The following is a 17119-nucleotide window of genomic DNA, read 5'->3' on the forward strand; positions in this document are numbered from 1 at the left end:
GGTCCCCAAGACACCGGCTGTGACCTTCTTCAATCCAACTCTGATTTCTCAGGGCTTCTCCTCCTGGCAGAGGGCTGCTTCCCCGAGTACCATCCCCATGGTTCCCTCGCCTGCAGATGGATCCAGGGGTTGGAGGGTTGACTCCCCCGGGGCAGGGGGGCAGGGCCAACGGGGGGATCAGAACCAGAACAGTCCACACAGGTTGAAAGCAAACATTTTATGTAAAGACGTCCTTTAAGGTAGGTGGAGTTCCCCTCGCAGACCTCTCCGGGACGGCTGCCCCAACCCGAGGGAAACGTGAGTCTGGGCCAAGTAAGAGACAACCTGGGTTCTGAGAGCAATGGAGGGTGTGGAAAGTGGGTGGGGAGAGGGCAGAGTCCAGCTCAGCCGGCTTGGCCGAGAGTCAAGGTGCTAAACTCCTGGCTCCATCGAAGCACGAGGTCCTCGCTCTTGGCCTGGGTCAGGACGGTGTACGTCTCATTCTGCAGACATCTCATGCGGGACACCTGCACGGGGATTGGGCGCACGTGGTCCGGGCAGGAAAGCCAGGAGCCAGAGGTGTCGGAAATTCAAGGACAGGAGGTGGGCGGGCGTGGGCACAGGGAGCAGAGGGCAGGAGGAAACTCAGATGTGGGTTTTTAAAGCGGGGAGAGACACCACGTAGCCCGAACCGCCCCCCACCCCGACCCCTTTCAGAAATGAGGCGTCTGAGGCTGGAGAGGAAGTGACTTGGCTCAGACGACTTGGTGAGTAAGAGCAAGAGGCAAGGCTGAGGCCTCAGCCTCTCAGGCCCCCCCCGGCTGGGGGTCCTTCCCTCCCGGCGTAGCCACAGGGCCTCTGGTCTGCAGCCTCCCTCCCTCCCGGAACCCTCTGCCTGGGGGCCTGGGAGAGCTGCTCACCCCAAGGCGGGAGGAGTGGGGACAGAGCTCCACGGAGGAGGCTCTGCCCGGAGATGCACCCACTCTCCACACCCTTGATGCTTGGACGCCACGGGGGGCCCAGAACGGACCAGCCCTTGGGGCTGATGGGAGGCAGTGGGGGTGGGGGGCGGCAGAGTGAGGGGCTAACCTTCCGGTTCCGGTTTCTCATCATACACTGCTGGCTTTTGAAGGCACAATAGTTCGGGTACTGCACATATTCTGTGTCACAAATCTAAGCCAGGAGCGGGGGATGGGAGGTGGGAAGACATCAGAAGCCTCACAGACACCAGCCCTGCAGAGCGCGCCCACGATGGCAGGACCAGGGCACAGAACCAGACCCTCTGCACCCGGGGTGTCCCCTCTGCCCTTCCTGTCCCACCCTCAGCCATGGTTCAGTTGCTGGGAAGAAGCCAGGAGCTGGAGCTGAGAAGGGGGTGCCCTGCTGGTCAGCTAGCTGGGAAAGCAGCCGAGGGACAAGGGCCAGAGAAGGGGCACTAAGGGTCCAGAACGCGGGAAGGGGCCCAAGCAGTGATCCCATCTCAGGGAGCTTCCTAGGGGCGGTTTAGTCCGGAAGAGGGCAGAAGTGCCTCTAGTGTATGACCCTGGGGCAGTCACTTCCCTCTGTGAACCTCGCCTGACCATCTATAGATCCAGGGGAGCAGCTGAGGCGGTCCGAGACCCCTTCCAGATCTAGGGGCCCAGGGAGAAGAGCTGGGAGGAGACCCCTCGGCTCAGATAAAAGCCCTTTCTTAAGCTGCCTCTGCTTTTCCTGGTCTTGATTTTTCCTGCTAAACCACAGAAGGGAGGGGCCGGGCTCTCAGCTACAGCAGCTAGTTCCATGGGGGGGAGATAACTCTGGGGGCGGGGAGCAAAGTTGATCCCATTGAGAGGGAAGGCACTGGAAGATTTGGGAAGGAGCCTCCAGACTTAGGCAGGGAAGCACTGGGTCACTGTCACCAGCCGTTTGGGGCAGAGATGAAGTCCCCCACCCCACCCCCTGCAGGTAACCGGCAGAGCTGGGACCAGACCTGTCTCATGCCCCCATGCCCTGTGCCCACCCAGCCCTCCAGATTCCTACTCCTTTGCTAAGCACAATCCTGTTCTCCTGGGGGTCCGGGGGGTCTACTGGAGAGAGGCAGGAGGCTCAGTGAGGCCAGAGGCCCAAGCCCCCCTCCACATCCTAGGGCTCCCCAGAGCAAGGGACCGGAAGGAACCGGGGTGAGCAGGGTGGGGCTGAGCTTTGGGGAAGGCGCTGACCTTGGTGGGGAAGTCCCCATCCTGGAAGCTGAGGAACTCAGTCTGGAGCCAGCTGGCGACTCGATTGTCTTCGCAGCCCTTGGTGGCCAGCCGGGCACACCAGAAGTCCATGCGCAGCCCGGCGTACAAATCCAGCCCGTAAAAGCGGCCCGATTTTAGGGTCCCTATCTGTGGCACAGGGCACAGGGGAGAGGTGGGCGTCCTGGCCCCCCTGCTGCCCCAGGCCCCCGGCCGCTGCAGGCCACCGTGCTCGGTACCTGGGTGCCGATGGACATGCTCTGGGACGCGAGCAGGGGGCTGATGAAGGGCGTCTTGTGGGAGCTGTCACACTGCTGCCGCTGCAGGCTGGCCTCCGAGTGGCACTGCTCCAGCTTCAGGGAGCAGAAGTCACAGAGGGTACATGTAGCTACGTGTCGCCGCCCAAGGTTGTCACAGACCTGAGGAGGAGTGTGGCTGAGGAACTGAGGCTGAGACTCCCCCGCTTCCGCCCTCCAGAGCCGCTCCGCAGGATGTCTCCGCATTCAGTCTTTTCCAGAAGCTCCTGTGGCTTTTCCCTGCCCCCCTCCCCAAGGGTCCTCAAGGACCTCCCGTCGGCTCTCTATTTCTTCACCCTCTTCCTGGATAATTTATCTACTCACAGGTAACATTCATCTCCCTGCAGGTGACACCCAAACCTTTACCATCACTTCTGATCTCTTTCCTGAGCTCCAAATCCCCACGGCCAAGTGCCTGACAGACGTCTAACTTAGGCTGTCTGAAAAAGACTCATAACCCTCCCTTCATCTCCGCTAATGATAACGCTAATATTCACAAAGAGTTGGCACGGTGCTGCGCACCATGGCGATAAATGCCATCATCTCCTTTGGTCTCCACAGGAACCTTCTACTAGCATAGGTACTAAGCAGGCCTCCGTTTGCCTGACGAGGAAACCGAGGCTCTGTGAGGCTGAGTCAACTGTTCAAACCCACGTCTAGTGCATGTGGAGCTGAGACACTGGTCCTGGTGCTTCCAACTCCAAAACCTGTCCTCTGCCCGAGCACCTAGGTTCAGAACCTCCAAGTTCTTGGATGACATTTTGGACGTGGAGCCGATCATCTCCCGGTGGGGCTCTCTGCGCTGAGCGAGTCTCCCCAGCCTTCCAGGAGGAAGGAGGATCTCGCCCTGCAGCATCGCCAGTCCGTCCCGTCAGCGTGTCACAGTCACAGAATCTCTTATGTCGCCTTGCTTGCTCCTCCTCACAGCACCCGGGGGACGCATCATCATGTCCCCGACCCCAAATCATGATTGAATTCTCTTTTCTTACCAAATTAAATACAAATGCTTCAGACTGCCATTCGGGATTATTCACATCATGACCCTTATTATCTCTTCGACTCTATCTCCAGGTAAAACGGTCTCCTTACTGTTCCCTCAACCAAGCCTTAAAATCCAGTGAGCCCTCCACCACTCCTGAACTTCCTCCACTCCAAAACAAAAACAAAAAGACCCAGAAAAACTCTCTCTCCAGCACCTACCACACTCCTTTTGTAATGCTACTGAATCCCTGCTCTTGGCTCCCTGCGGGCCGGGAGCAGCAGTGTGCTTGTTTTTTTGGTTCCACGTGGAATTTCTTCTCTTTCTTGCCTCAGAGACTTTGCACATATTGATACTAAACCCCTTAGCAGGAACCTCTACCAACCCCTTCTTTTGCCTGGTTAACTTCTTTTTTTTTTTTTTTAATTTATTTATTTTTATTTATTTATGGCTGGGTTGGGTCTTCGTTTCTCTGCAAGGGCTTTCTCTAGTTGTGGCAAGCGGGGGCCACTCTTCATCGCGGTGCGCAGGCCTCTCACCATCGTGGCCTCTCTAGTTGCGGAGCACAGGCTCCAGATGCGCAGGCTCAGTAATTGTGGCTCACGGGCCCAGTTGCTCCGCGGCATGTGGGATCTTCCCAGACCAGGGCTCAAACCCGTGTCCCCTGCATTGGCAGGCAGATTCTCAACCACTGCGCCACCAGGGAAGCCCCTGGTTAACTTCTTTTAGCTCCAGGTCTCAGTTTACACATCAGTTCCTCCAAGAGGCAATTCTCCGATCCTGCCCAACGCGACGTTTGTGCTCTCCATCTGCTCTCTGCACTTTGTACTTATCCGTCATGCATTGATCCTGCCACACCGTTCTCCCTGTTTCCGCGTCTGTCTCTCCCACCGGACTCCAGGAGGACAGGGGATGGGATCTGTTGTACTCATTGCTAAAATACCTAGGACAGAGTTGCTAACATCTCAAATACCTAGCCCGATCAATATTTGAACAAACGGATGAATGGCTGGCATACCAGCTCTCAACAAACATTTGCTAACTTGCACTTTTTGAAAGTCCTATTTCCTGGGAATAGGACTTGCTGGGTGCTGAGGACACGTCGAGGCTGGGATCTCTCTACAGATCCCCGGAAAGGGTTCTATGATCCCTCTGGAAAGAAGAGCTACATCTAAGGTAAAGCCAAGTCCTGCCGGTGGTGAACTGGCTCAGGAGATGACTCAAACCTAACAAGATGCAGCCACAGAATGAATTCTGGACTGAAATGGATTCCAGACTCGGTCTTGTGCCTTCCTCCTCTAAGGGGAGCTGGAGATACCCTTCCAAAGAAGGGATTCTCACGTGGAGAGAATCTCTCCAACGATGCCTCGGGCTTTATGTGGCCCCGCCCATTCCCCCACTCCCCAGGCCCAGAGGATGCCCGGTGAGCATGGAGCCATTAAACAGCATGGTGGGCATACCGACTTCCCGAAACCAAGGATCTCATCCTCCAAGTGCTGCCAGGCCTTGGCTGTAGGGGTTATGACACAGGTGTTCTCCACAATCGAGTAGCACAGTGCCAGCAAGGCCTCCACGTGGGGCAGCTGCAGGAGACTGCAAGAAGATGGCACCGGCTGGGAGGGATGGGCCAGAGGGCTGGGGCAGAAAGCCCACCCAGTCTCTTCCCCTCCCCTTAGCGTCTAGTCTTAGTCACACACATTTAGCATGCTGGATGGGGCCTTGGAGGCCTCCAGACCAACTGCCTCCTTTTACAAATGAGGAACTGAGATCCAGAAAGGGGAAGTAAAAGTTGCAGTGCTCATCAGGGCCAGAGACAACCCCAGAACCCAAGTCTGGCAGCTCTAGGTTCAGGGCACACCCTACTACTTCATGTAGAGACGGACGTCTGGGGCAGTGCTTAAGCCCATGACGGCCACAGAGCAGGCGAGGCGGGCAGCGGCTAGGTGCACCTGAAGCCCAGGCAGATCTGAGTGGGTCTGGAGGCCGAGGCTGGCAAAGGGGGCTTCTCATTCCCAAAGAGAGCAGGGAGGGTAGGGCCGGTGGGGCAGACAGAACTTCCTGTACCTGCCGGGGCTCTGGGCTCTCCAGATATTCTCCTCCTCATATACATCATTCATTTCATCCATTTCCTGCACGGATCGGATGAGCTCTTGGATGCTCTCCATCATCATGGGAGTGGACTCCACTTCCCGCACCCGGGGAGTGAAGGAGAAAGGGTTGGAGGATGCAAATTCAGACTGGGTCTTGGGCTCTGGGTCTGCCTGCAACCCAGACATAGCCTCCAGCGCCTCCTTTGTGCCCTGTCCTTCCTCCTGCTTCTCCTCCTTCTCCTCCTCCTCCTCCGCCTCCTCCTCCTGCCCTTGCTCCTGCCTGTGCTCCTGCCCTTGATCCTGGCCGCCCAGGGACAAGGAGGATTGTAGCAGCTCCTCCACGTTGCTGTTAAGCCGCTCGGGCCAGGGCTGGAAGGCCTGTCGTTCTGTGGCTGCAGCAGGGTGTGGGAGGGACCAAGAGAGAGGAGGGAAAGGGACGGTCAGGTTTCTGACCCCCAGAGTCTTTGCTCGCAGAGGGACGCCCATAAACACATAAACACACACAAACACATACATAAACACAAAGGCAGAGGAAGGCAGCCCAAACTACACATATTCACGCAGTCGAGCATAAAAAACACAGGAAAGAATACAAATATCAAAATAAAAGAATATTACCATGGCGACAGTGGTGGCGGTGTTACGGGTCCCCTTTCCACCTCCCTTACAAGTGGTCCTCTTCCCTAACCCACCTCAAATACCACCTTTTGTCCCCCTCACTTAGGAAACACCAAGTATTCTGAATACCTAGTAACCAATCCTTTCTAGAGTGAAGATGTTAGCTGGGAAAAGTCTCAGAGCACTTCTTAATGCAAGAAGGTTTTGGGGAGCTAGGAAAAATCGGTTCAGGGCAGAAATGTACATAATGTCAGAAAACATCCTGGGACAGGAAAGCCCTAACTTGTATTCAGAAAAAGCAGGCTCTCCCTTATGTAAATAGCTGCCCGTGGCCACCTCCACCGACTCATCTCCCCATGTCCCTCCCACTGATGCCTTAAACCCTGGGCTCTGGGACTCGTGGGAGGAGAGGCTGGGAGTCTCCCGGGGGCTGGGAGGGTCTCACCTGTGATGTGGGAGGACTTGGGGGAGGTCATCGTCGTGAGCGGCACTTCAGAGGAAGTGTCCACCTCCTTGAGAGTGTTTGGTGAGAGGATTGAGACTGGCTGGGAGCACCGGATCCTCTGCAAGGAGAGAAGCAAAGTGGGAACGCCTTTCCCAAAGGGCGGACTTCTACTCCTGCTTATCCTCAGTCCCTGTCCCTCGGGTCTCCCCTCTCACAGTTCCTGGGCGGGAATGAGGGGACATGGCCCCCGGTGGAACTCTCTAGACCTGAGAAAGGGTCCCCTGCAAGATCAGACTCCCGTCTGGCCCACACGCCTGCCTTCAGTCTTTTGCATTTGACTTGAATGACATCACTGACCTGCTGGAAGGGCTTATCTCTGCCTCCTCCCATCCCTCTTCCCTACTTTTCTTGCAGTAACAGGATTGTTCTGACAGTCTGAATGCCCAAGGTGAGACTGTACGCACGTATAATCTGGGTAAATGATGGCAAAGTGGCAGGGAGGGAGGACCTAAGGCTGGCTTGGAGCCACTGCCACCCACTGTCCCTTGATCCTTGACACCAGATCCAACCTCTGTCCCGGCCTCACCTTGGCGTAGTAGACGTGGTTGGAGCAACGGTACTGAGTAAACTGGCAGAAGGACTCAAACCAGGAGGCATAAGGGAGGTCGGAGCAGACAGCGCCTGGGGAAGGGCGTGCGGCGGCGGTGAACACACCAGGGGGCACGCCCTCTGGGAGGGGGCGGGACGGGGCGGTGGGCTCCTGGGGTCTGGAGAGCCCGGCACGCGGGCTCAGGGTGAGGTGCCAGCCATCCCCTCGCCCCGGGTCCAGCGAGCACAGGTCTGGCCCTCGAGGCGGGCCCTCACCTTCCGGCACCAGGCCGTGGTTTTCATACTGGTCCAGCTGGACGAGGGTGGGGTTCCGGCAGCCGTGGGTTGCGCGCAGCCGGCAGGTGGTCTCTGCCTTCCAGGTTGGGGTCAGCAGCGCAAAGAAGCGCTCATACTCGGTGGGAGAGAGGGGGCTGCCCGGAGCGGAGGTCGAGAGGGCATCCTGGGCGGGGGCCGGTGCCGGAGGCAGGAGCAGCACTGCGGGGCGGGGAACAGACCACGGATGGACCCACCTCCGACACCCGCCGGGCCGGGCGGACGCAGCCGGGGGAGCGGGGCCGTGCACACGGGGACCGGGGCGTCTGGCCGCCGAGCCCGCGGGCGAGGGCGAGAGGGCTGGAGGCGGGGTGGCGGTGGGAGGGGCTGGAAGCGGCCGGCCCCGGGGAAGGCGGTTCAGAGACGGTGCGGGGAGGGCTCCGGGGGCGGACGCGCGCTCACCCCTCAGGAGTGAGAGAAGGGAGGCGGCGGCGAGCTGCCTCATGGCCCCGGACGGTCGCCCGTGTTCCCCGGACCGAGCGGCCTCTAACGGGCCGAGCCAGGGTAGCCGGCGGGCGGGGGCCGCGGGTGCGAGGCAGCCGACGTCACAAAGGGCGGGGCGGGCCTCGCGGAGGCCGGGGGGCGGGGAAACGGACGCTGGGCCCGGCTCGGCTGGAGGGCGGGTGCGGGTCCCCGCGTGTCACGCTCCAGCTCAAGAGGACAAGGAGGGCAAGAGTGATCACTGACTCGCTGCCTTGGATGGCGGAGCTCCCGTGTTGTTCCTTACGTGTGACAGCTATTTCATCTCAAGGTGATCCCATAAAGTGGATACTGTTATTAGCCCTATTTTACAATCTGCCCAAGAGGGGGTGAGGCCTGGAAGTGCGGCGGGCAGAGACGGGACGTACATCACAAAGTCTGGAGAGGGCGCCTCCAGGTAAGGAGCCGAAGGAGAAGCAAGAGGGGGTTCGGGTGAGGAGGAGATGGGGCATAAGGGGGGCTCAGTCTAAGGAGGTGGTTTCCTGGTGGAGGCGGGCCAGACAGCTCACTGGTGTAGGGCAAACTACGTGTTTTTCTGTTTTGTGTTTAAAATAAGTCAGGCTGATACTTAGTATAATTGCTCACGTATAAAGCGCAAAATACACATTTACTGGAAATTAAGTGAAAGGTATCTGAGGGAGAAAAGATGCAGAATCTTAAAGGTTTTGGAAACCCCTGGTCTGAGGCACAGTCCCCAGGCAGCTCTGGTGGTTCCCAAGTTGAGAAGTTGTGGATTCTGGGGCAGAGGTACCACTTCTGGTTCCACATCTTGTCCCACTTCTGGCATGTCATCCTCCCACCTTTTAGCCAACTCAGAGGATGCAAAATATGCTTAGCACATGTACTAAAATAGTGTCTCTACAATAAACACAGCAGGCCAACATGTACAGCTTTTATTCACCGACCCAATTCCTTTACATATGAGATATCTGCACTCCACCCTGCCCCTCCCACTCACAAACCAGGACGAATCCTCTTGGCACAGAGGAAGGGGTGACCCTTCAGCCAGGGCCACAGCCCAGATGATCTGGAGGAGCCCCCGCTGGAAAAGCAGGAAGAGAGTGAAGAAAGTTTATCACGCCATGGGCCCCCCACGAGGGGAGGGGATCAGGAGGCTGGGGGAGGGCCCCATGCTACTGCCCCAGTCCTTAAATACAAAGCAAGGGGAGTAAAGAGGACCATCCCTCAAAAATACAGCACCAACCTCAGCATGGAGGCAAAAGGACAGTGGGCAAGACCCCTTCCCTCTGAAGGGGGCGGGCTGAATGAGAGCACATACCGTTAGCGGCTGCAGCAACCCCCGTACCAGGGTCTGGGTGCAGCCTCAGCACCAGGAGTGGGGAGGGGAGGAGAGGGGATGACAACTCTGCGCCACCCACCTCTCCCTGACCCCAGCCAGGCATCCCTCTCCCCACTAGCCCAGGTCAGGGGACGTGGAAGAAACTGCGTTGGAATCCAAGGCCCTTGTCTATTTCTTCTTCCGTTCTTGGGAGCAGCGTGGGCAAAACCTACAAAGGAACGTGACAGAGAAGGGGGAGAGAGTGAGCGAAAGGGAGGATGCCCTCTGTCACTCAGCTCGCGACAGTCCAGCCCCACCGCAGCTCTCACTCACCACTTTCCCCGAGGCTTGGTGGTCAGCCCCACACAGGCAAAGTGGAACCACTCGATGGAACACTGGGAAAGGAAGAGGATGGAAGAAGCAGAACTCAGGGACCAGGGTGGGGCAGAGGAAAGAAGAGACCCCCCCCACACCCCCCATTCCCTCCCCCCCATCCCTCAGGAGTACTCCCTTATTCCATCCCTTGGGAGAATTCCTGAAGGGTCCAAGGCCAACCAACTCCAACTACCTTCCTCCTATCCCGAAGTCCCACTATTCAACCGTTACCCCCCTTCTTGCACCCAACTCCCTTCATGTCCCCCAGAACCCCCCCATCCTGAGGCAAAACAGCTCTTACATCAGGGTTGTCACAGCCAATCATCTCTCCATAGGAGACCTGGTGACAAAGGCAATAGGTGGGTTCGTTGGGATCCACAGGCATATCCAACACATCAGAGGGGTGGACACTGCCAAAGGTCACTGAGGGCATCCCATACTCAGGGCTTCTGCGTGCCAAGAGGAAGAGAAAGTGTCATCTGCAGGAAGGGAAGCTACAGCTTGAGATGCTCAGAGCCAGCAGAGGAGGTCCTTGTGGGGCTAGTGATTTGTGGCTTCTCCTCTGTATCCAGCAGATACCAAAATGGCAAGGAGAGTTGTTGGCACAGAAGACAGCAAAGTGGCAAGGGGCACTGTGGCTGGGGTGAGGTGGCGGGAAAGAGTCTGTCCCTTGGCAAAATGCTCCCTGACACACTCACGTGCGCACAAGTTTTAACTTCTTCTGGGCGGCCTTGGGGGCTTCTTCGTCGGAGTTTTTCCCTTTGGAACGAGCACGGGCAGCTTTCTTCTCCTTTTGAGTCCGGCCTTCTAGGCAAGAGGGGGGGAAGCCAGAAGGCAGGGAGACAGAAGGATGGGTTAATTCCCCCTCCCCCTGCCCCTCCTCCAACCCGGTGGCCCTCCCTTGGAGCTGAGGAGCTGGCTGGCTTCTCCCTCGGAGTCCTTGCCCCACCTCTCACAGCCCCGCCCCCCTCCTCACTCTTTTTGCCTTTGCTGGAAGAGCTGTCATAGTCACTTGACTCAATCTGCTTCTCCTTCAGATCAGCCTCAAAACGGGCCAGGTCTGTGTCCAGTCGCCGAATGTGTTTGTCCACCTGGGTGGGAAGGAAGGAGAAGGAGGAGCTACAAGGCTGGTTCCAGTAAAAGAAAACAGGCTGAGGCAGATTCTGTGGATCTCCCAGACCCAAAACAGATCCCAACACGGCTGAAGGAGGGGGTCTAGGACCCCGAGGAATAGACGGGAGGCAGGTGGGGAGCCATGAACAGGGCCATACCATCTCATAGGTCTGCATGGCAAGCTGCACCTTGTCGTCACCAAATCCCTTGCACTTGCCATAGGCTTCCTGGATCTGTCTGAGAAGGGCCAATTTCTCCTCGGAGCTCAGGCTGCGGGCGCTACTCATATACTCAGTGGCCAACTTGTCAATTTCAGCCTTCAGGTCTACAACAGAGACAGAGGCCTGGTCACAATGGCCCCGGAGTGGCTAGGTGGAACACACTTCTTCCTCTTGCTCCTTGGACCTTTTCCATTGACCATCATAACCTTCGAATTAAAACGTACTGAACGTTCCTAGGTACTGTGCCACGTACTCAAGTAATGCAACATGTTCACAATATTTGTTTCAGAGGTGCCTTCGGGTGCTGAAAACATTGCTATCATAGTTGGGACTGAATTTATTGAACCATAACGAGGGATTCTTTGCACCCGGCACTAACACGAAGTGTGTTTTTGTCGCTGTCTGAAGACGCGTCTTTGCAGGGCTTGCTGCCTCTCGAACCATGAACTTTGTCTCAAAAGCCATCTGGTTTCTCGTCTCGAAAACATCCCATGACAGCTCTGAGTGCTACAAACCAGGCTGGGTCATCTGCTGCTGCTGGCTTCCAGGTCTGTACATCTATATCTCATCATTTACAATTAGGCCCTGCTCCATTCACGGCACAGTTCTTCGACTTACTGCCCACCCTGTTTTGCTCATCGTTTGCAACTTGCTTATCCCATCACTTTTTTTTCTGTTTGTTCATTTTAGATATTGCTCCAAACGTTTCTGCAAGGCTGGTGACGTCCCAAGACACTGAGACTTTAGATGCCCACTGCCCAATATTTGGTAGTGCTCACAAAAAATGTCGATGGAGAAAAAAGTATGACTGCAACACGGGGCAGCAATAGGTAACAGGGAAGACCTGCGCGCACACTAGGTTTATGCCCCGCTTCATTCGAGGCCCTTGGAGGAAGCTGGAAAAGCATGTATGTAGTTCAGTAATCTCCACCTGGTCTTTCTGTGCATGAACTCAAGAGCTGGAACTGTATTACAAAGCAAAGAGCTGGTGCTCGGCATTCGGCAGGGAGTTCTCAGGGGCCTACGTCCAGGATTTTAGATGATGTTCACCTTTTCATGAGTAAACTTACCAAGAGTAACTTAAATCACAGCTTTAGGTATTCTAACAACAGCTTGTTACATCCTTGGGCACAGTTACATGAGGACGCACCTATATATCCTTCAGCAGGTGTGGGGGGATAGCTCCAACAAACACCTTCGACCTTGACGAGACAAACCTGACCACTGCAGCGTGGCCTCAGGCTCCAAATGAATGCCTCAATGCAGCCAAACTCGCTCAATGTCCAGGCAAGGCCACAGATGGTACCTAGTGCTTCTGTACGGCTGAAGAATATAGTGTAGAGATCCTGATGTTTGTTAACTGCTGCTTTTCCTTCTTTTTTTCTTTCTTTTTAAGATCTTCTCATGCAGCAAAGTTCCTGTCTACCAACATGAGTTGCAGTCTAAAGCCACAGTGAATTTTGTGACAGTAACACTAACAATCCAATGGAGTAGAAACATCCTAATCTTCCTATAAACATACGGCACATGGAGAACAGAAATGATTCTAGGAATGACTTTGGCTTTTTTAATTCTTCTTGAGGGAGATATAAAGAGCATAGCATCTTTGAATTCTTGAGGCACTGTCACAATACTCCATGTGTTATGGAAAAGCCGACACACAAATGTGGGTCATTATTACTCTCCTTTTAAGAATTGCAAGAGAGTGAGAGAGAGAGAGAGAAGCTGCAGCAACCCAGACCGGATGATACGGTAACACCAAACAGAAGCAGAAACGATCACATACACACTCACTATACACTGGACTCCTTACTCTGTACGTACCCTCTGTTCTTTGGTCCAGGTCCCTCATGAGCTGGAAGTTTCTCTGCAGTTCAAAGGGGAGGTTTTCAATACCTGGGGAGAAGAGGAGAAATTGAGCCTCCCTGGACGTCCTAGGCCCTACAGCTGCGTTTAAAGAACAGGTCCAGAACAGCACTCAGTTTTCCCTCCTTCAAACCGCTGGATTATCTGTGACAGCACTCATCATTCCGCTCTCAGGAGAGGTCACGTCCGCCTCTTTCCACAACTAACCCCTCCATCTCTGCACAGCTTTCCCACCCTTCCTGCCTTCAGTGACTTTACAAATCAGCCGTTCCCTTTCCTTTCCTTTCAACCTCTGTCTCCAAGCTCCTTGCCCTCAGCTTGCAAATACCCTCCTGGCATCCTCCACCACTCATCGCACACACACTTCCAATCTGCTCTCCATACAATAGCCAGAATATTCTTTAAAAAATGCAGGTCTGATCAAGTCACTATCCTATTTATAACCCTCTAGTAACCTCCTACTGCAATAGTCCTATTCCGCACTTTCTGGCCCTTGCTTCCCTCACACCAGCCCTAACTCACGTCAGTCCCTGTCTGTGCTCTCTCTGCTCTATCATACTGGCCTCCTCTGAGTGCCTTGAACTTGCCGGTGCTCTTCACGACACTTGGCTTTTCACACGCTACTCTCTCTGCCCAGAATGCCCTGCCCAGTCTTCTTCATCCCACCTGCACCACACCTCTTGGCCTACAAATTCCTGTTCATTCTTCAAAGTTCAGCTCAACCCTGACTGCCCCAGACTCCAACAGGTGCCCTGGATGATGCTGTCATGATATATATATTTTTTAAATATGTATTTCGCTGCGCGGGGTCTTAGTTGCAGTACACGGGATCTTTGTTGCCGCATGCGGGACCTTTTAGTTGCGGCATGTGGGATCTTGTATTTGCAGCGTGTGGGATCTAGTTCCCTCCCTGACCATGGATCGAACCCGGGCCCCCTGCATTGGGAGCGCGGAGTCTTAACCACTGGACCACCAGAGAAGTCCCTGTCGTGGTATTCTATGTCTACCCTTTTGGGCTCTTATCCAATGTACTTAAATAAGTAATTGTGTAATTAGTTATTTGGTATGTCTCCCCAGCTCTCCAGAAGGGTTAGATGTATCTGTCTTCTTTCCTGTTTCTCTAGAGTTTAGAACTATGATATGCATAGAGGATCCTCAATAAATACTTGAATAAATGCATGAATACTTAAGTCTCTCATAAAAGAAAAATCTCTTCGCGTGACTCCCACTTCCAACTTTTAAAATGCCTCCACTGCTTTAACCTATAAACTCAGGTCCGCCACCACCAGTTTACTGAGATTAAGTCATCAATAACTTACCAAATCAAATGATCGGTTATTAGTTCTATCCTAAAAAAATTACGTTTGCAGCATCTGGCACGATCTTCTCGTCTTCGAATAACTTTCTTCCTCTTAAGATTCCAAATCTCATCACATACTTTCTAGCAATTCCATCATTGACATTTCCTTAGCCAGTCCCTTAAATGTTAATATTTTCTTGAGCTTACACTTAATTTAATCCTCTAATTTTATTCTCACTTGCGTTCTCTGAATGATCTCCATCTCATTTACTCTTACAGATACAATTACCATTCCTATGCTTAGATCTAAGTTGAATAAATATGTTACTGTTACTCCTGAATTTCCTATCTTGTTGATGATTTACTGTCTACCTCACTTCCCAAACAGGAAATAGAGAAGTCACCTTAGATTCCTCCTTCTCTCTCAACCACCCAGTCACTCAGTCAATCCTGTCATATTTAACTCCTAAACACTTCTGTCACTCCCTGAGATCAGGTCCTCGTCTCTGACCAGGACTGTTATCACTAACTGATCTCCCTATTACCAATGTCATCATGCTCCAATTTATCGTACATTTATTTTCCTTTATATAAAAAAAAAAATCACTCTATTTAGAAAATCTGTTGGTTCCTCGTTATTTAAAGTGCACGCTGGTGGACTTCCCTGGTGGTGCAGTGGTTAAGAATCCGCCCACCAATGCAGGGGACACAGGTTCGAGCCCTGGTCCGGGAAGATCCCACATGTCACGGAGCAACTAAGCCTGTGCACCACAACTACTGAGCCTGCACTCTAGAGCCCGCGAGCCACAACTACTGAGCCCGCGTGCCACAACTACTGAAGCCTGCGCGCCTCGAGCCCATGCTCTGCAACAAGAGAAGCCACAGCAATGAGAAGCCCGCGCACTGCAACAAAGAGTAGCCCCCGCTCACCACAACTAGAGAAAGCCTGCGGGCAGCAACGAAGGCCCAATGCAGCTAAAACAAACAAACAAACAAACAAACAAACAAATAAATATAACGTGCAAGCTTCTTAGCTTGGCTTAAACGACCTTGCACAACCTAGCCCCAGCTACCTTCTCCAGTCTCATTTCCTAGTCTTCCACCTCGGAGTCCTATACATCAAACACTCTGGCCTCACTTTTCCCTGGCTTTGCCACAAACCCATCATAACACCTTTGCTGATGCTTTCCCCAACCTGCAATTCCCTCTCCCTCTCCGCACTCAACCTTCAAGTTTCTATACATCACATCCTCTGTAAAGCTTTACCTACACCCCCAGGTAATGAGCCCCCTCTTTCTCCAGTGTTACCTACTGTCCTTTTAATGTATTTCTATTATTTCATTTGTCACACTGTTTTATAAATATTAGCAGAACCTGTGTTCTACTAGACTATGAGCACTTGAGGGCAAGAGCCGGGTCTTATTCATTCTTGTATATCGCCAGTACCTGCCATTATGTCTGACCCACAGCAGGACCTCAAAAAACGAATGAATGAATGACTCTCAACGGTAAGGCAAATGTAAGGGCATAGGGTGACAGACTCTGTGAAGAGGTAGGTTACACAAATGGCATAAACATAACACCAGATTTCCATTTGATGGGAATTGGATCTTTACTCCAAGAGGAGAAGGCTTCCAGTTCATCATCTGACAGTGGTCACTCGTAACCCCCCATCCCCACGAGAAGCCGCTTCTTCGAAAGAACAGGTTGGAGGAGCCGTGAGCAGATCTTCATCGCTGCTCCAAATGGCAGTGGATGATATATCAATACGAAAACGACCGATTCGGAACGATTTTAAGAAAATGATATATGCTGAGGCCAGAGGCCCTGCAGACGGGGGCAGCAAATATCTTCCCGGCTATGCCCACCAGCCCTTCAAGAGCCGTCCCCCAGCCCTGCCGCGCAGCCTCTCCCTCGTCTACACCCCAGAGCGAGGCCTCGACCCCGGTGCCCCGCCCCCTATTTCTTCACACCCTCCAGTATTTTCTCTCACTCAACCCTTCACGACTGTGACTTTCTGACCACCGAGACTTCGGGGCCGTAGAGCTCCTCAGCCCCGATCCCCCCGACCCGTCTGTGACCCCTGACCCCCTCCTCCAGCCTGCTCTTACTGTCCAGATAATGTTCCAAATACATCCCCGCAGCCATCTTGAAGCAAAACAAAGCAACTTCCGCTCCGCCCCGGAAGTGACTGAACGCGAAGGGAGCCGAAGCGCTCCTACCCGGCCTGGAGCCCTTCCGCCCTAACGAGGGGAACTTCCGCCCTCACGAGGGGAACTTCCGGTCTGAGTACAGGGCCCGGCGAGTCGCCTTCGCCTGGCGCAGACACTAGTCCGTGGCGGGTCGGCCGGGTGCGGGGCTGGCGGCGGTGGCCGCCGCGGCCGAGGGCGCCATTTTGCGTCCTCGCTCAAACTTCCATCCCCTCCAGGACGGGGACGTGTGGGCGTGAGAGCAAGGAAACCTGTCTCTTCGGGCTTTCAGTCCACAAAGAGTCCTTCTGAGCAGCTGGGGAATGTGAATCGGCCCCTTGGCGGAATGTGAAGCTGGCGACCAGGGCAGGTGCCTTCTCCCGAGTCGCTAGTTTCTTAGGGAAGTTGAGGAGGCGCCTGGCGGTGCGAGGTTTAAATCCTCCCCGTTTCTGTTCACTCGCGCGAACACCAGCTCCCCAGGATTATGTTTTAACGTGGAAACAATTGATTATTTATAAACTCTACTTATAAATACAAAGAACTACTCACACAATAAAGCTGCGACTCTCCACACCTTTTGTCAGGGTTCCTGTCACTCGAGGACGTTCTCGCTTGTAAAGTGACAGAGTGCTTCTGGCCTTGCCCTCCTGTTTGTCTCCCTTTTTATTCGAGTTCGTGTACGATGTTAACTGGCACCATGATTCTGAAAGGATTGGGGCACGGAGCTGTCACAACGGGGCCAGTTGGATGCC

The 17119-nt window shown here is 54.2% G+C and overlaps 2 protein-coding genes and 1 long non-coding RNA gene across 6 annotated transcripts; 1 reads left to right on the plus strand and 2 right to left on the minus strand.

Annotated features, from left to right (window-relative positions):
* Positions 1–198: 198 nt before the first annotated feature.
* LOC118902660 (acrosin binding protein) lies at positions 199–8065 on the minus strand. Its single transcript, XM_036867253.1, has 10 exons — positions 7947–8065; positions 7488–7706; positions 7210–7304; positions 6624–6741; positions 5535–5952; positions 4931–5063; positions 2435–2614; positions 2178–2345; positions 1069–1152; positions 199–506 (listed from the first exon to the last, which is right to left on the minus strand). Exons 1-10 carry the CDS (start codon positions 7987–7989, stop codon positions 384–386), a joined length of 1581 nt encoding a protein of 526 aa, XP_036723148.1. The 5' UTR covers positions 7990–8065; the 3' UTR covers positions 199–383.
* Positions 8066–8141: 76 nt separating this feature from the next.
* Positions 8142–14862, plus strand: LOC118902656. Its single transcript, XR_005021588.1, has 3 exons — positions 8142–8421; positions 11421–11560; positions 11703–14862. It is a non-coding gene; the product is annotated as an uncharacterized LOC118902656 (long non-coding RNA).
* Positions 8903–16347, minus strand: ING4 (inhibitor of growth family member 4). 4 transcript variants are annotated; one of them, XR_005021587.1, is made up of 9 exons: positions 16290–16346; positions 12837–12908; positions 10950–11116; positions 10655–10769; positions 10377–10485; positions 9980–10127; positions 9637–9698; positions 9404–9532; positions 8903–9066 (listed from the first exon to the last, which is right to left on the minus strand). XR_005021587.1 is itself a non-coding variant. In XM_036867243.1 (8 exons), exons 1-8 carry the CDS (start codon positions 16324–16326, stop codon positions 9493–9495), a joined length of 747 nt encoding a protein of 248 aa, XP_036723138.1. In that variant the 5' UTR covers positions 16327–16347; the 3' UTR covers positions 8903–9492. The 4 variants fall into 4 exon arrangements, 3 of the variants coding, with proteins under 3 accessions (XP_036723138.1, XP_036723139.1, XP_036723137.1); XM_036867243.1 differs by having other exon boundaries at positions 8903–9532; positions 10377–10482; positions 16290–16347; XM_036867244.1 differs by having other exon boundaries at positions 8903–9532; positions 10377–10482; positions 10664–10769.
* Positions 16348–17119: the final 772 nt, after the last annotated feature.

Source organism: Balaenoptera musculus, chromosome 10 (assembly GCF_009873245.2).
Source record: "Balaenoptera musculus isolate JJ_BM4_2016_0621 chromosome 10, mBalMus1.pri.v3, whole genome shotgun sequence".
In the NCBI taxonomy this organism is placed as follows: domain Eukaryota; kingdom Metazoa; phylum Chordata; class Mammalia; order Artiodactyla; family Balaenopteridae; genus Balaenoptera; species Balaenoptera musculus.